Raw genomic sequence first — 1,014 nt, 5'->3', positions numbered from 1 at the left:
CAAGAATCGCTCCACTCGCAAGTCAAAGAGAGCCAAGAACTGAGACCAGGACCTCGAGTCCGTCAGTGTTCTGGCACTTTTTATTGTGTTCCCCTTTTTAACGGGGCAGTAGTTTTTGTTTAGAAGGTGCTCACCACCAGTTTCCTGTAAATGACCTTGGTTTTTAACACTAGTGTCATGTCCGCCATCTTGTAACCTTTTTCTTTGGTTGCCACGTTGTTGTCATGGTCACGTAGCGCTGACTCCACACTATTTATCCCCATCTTTTTTGATACCCGTGTAAACCAGTGGCATAGAAAGCAGTTTCAATGCTTCGCAGCTCAGTGTTGTGGATCAGAGGAACAAGCAAAGCAGCTTGCGTTAGCGCCGCCAACCTTGCATGCATGTTGTGTTGGTCTCCTTGTGTTTCTCGCCTTCGCCCTCACGCCGTTAATAAATCATGGCCCTTTGTACACAACTGTTTATTTCTTTGCGTTTGTGTGTGTGTGTTACACATTTATGTTTAATTTGATTTTATTTAGATTTAGATTAGATCTTATATCGTGCTTTTCTATTATTAGATACTGAAGGCGCTCACAGAGAAGTGGAAACCCATCGTTCATTCACAGCTGGTGGTGGTCAGTTACATTTGTGGCCACAGCTGCCCTAGGGTAGACTGACAGAAGCGAGGCTGCCAGTTTGCGCCTACGGCCCCTCTGGGGCAAGGGTGAAGTGTCGTGCCGAAGTACACAACAGCAGCTATTTGGATGTCAAGAGGCGGGCAGTGAACCTGCAACCCTCAGGCTCCTGGCACGGCCGCTCTACCCACTACACCGTCCCACCACTAAATTTTTGTGTGTGTATGTATATATATATATATATATATATATATATATATATATATATATATACACACGTGTGTATATATATATATATATATATATATATATATACACACGTGTGTATATATATATATATATATATACACACGTGTGTATATATATACACACGTGTGTGTGTGTATATGCATATATG

At 42.3% G+C, this 1,014-nt stretch overlaps 1 protein-coding gene across 2 annotated transcripts in view; it reads left to right on the top strand.

The window, feature by feature from the left end:
• The window catches only part of hp1bp3 (heterochromatin protein 1, binding protein 3), a 49,993-nt gene extending 49,536 nt beyond the window's left edge, over nucleotides 1-457 (top strand). For both annotated transcript variants that reach the window (XM_061886262.1, XM_061886256.1), the window contains exon 13: nucleotides 1-457. This exon is cut by the window's left edge and continues 441 nt beyond it. In XM_061886262.1, coding sequence (XP_061742246.1) covers nucleotides 1-43 — 43 coding nt within the window. In that variant the 3' untranslated portion in view covers nucleotides 44-457.
• Nucleotides 458-1,014: the final 557 nt, after the last annotated feature.

This window comes from Nerophis ophidion, linkage group LG02, assembly GCF_033978795.1.
Source record: "Nerophis ophidion isolate RoL-2023_Sa linkage group LG02, RoL_Noph_v1.0, whole genome shotgun sequence".
NCBI classification, from domain to species: Eukaryota; Metazoa; Chordata; class Actinopteri; order Syngnathiformes; family Syngnathidae; genus Nerophis; species Nerophis ophidion.
The sequence above is the reverse complement of the archived record's forward strand: the minus strand, read 5'-3'. Positions and strand labels throughout refer to the sequence as shown.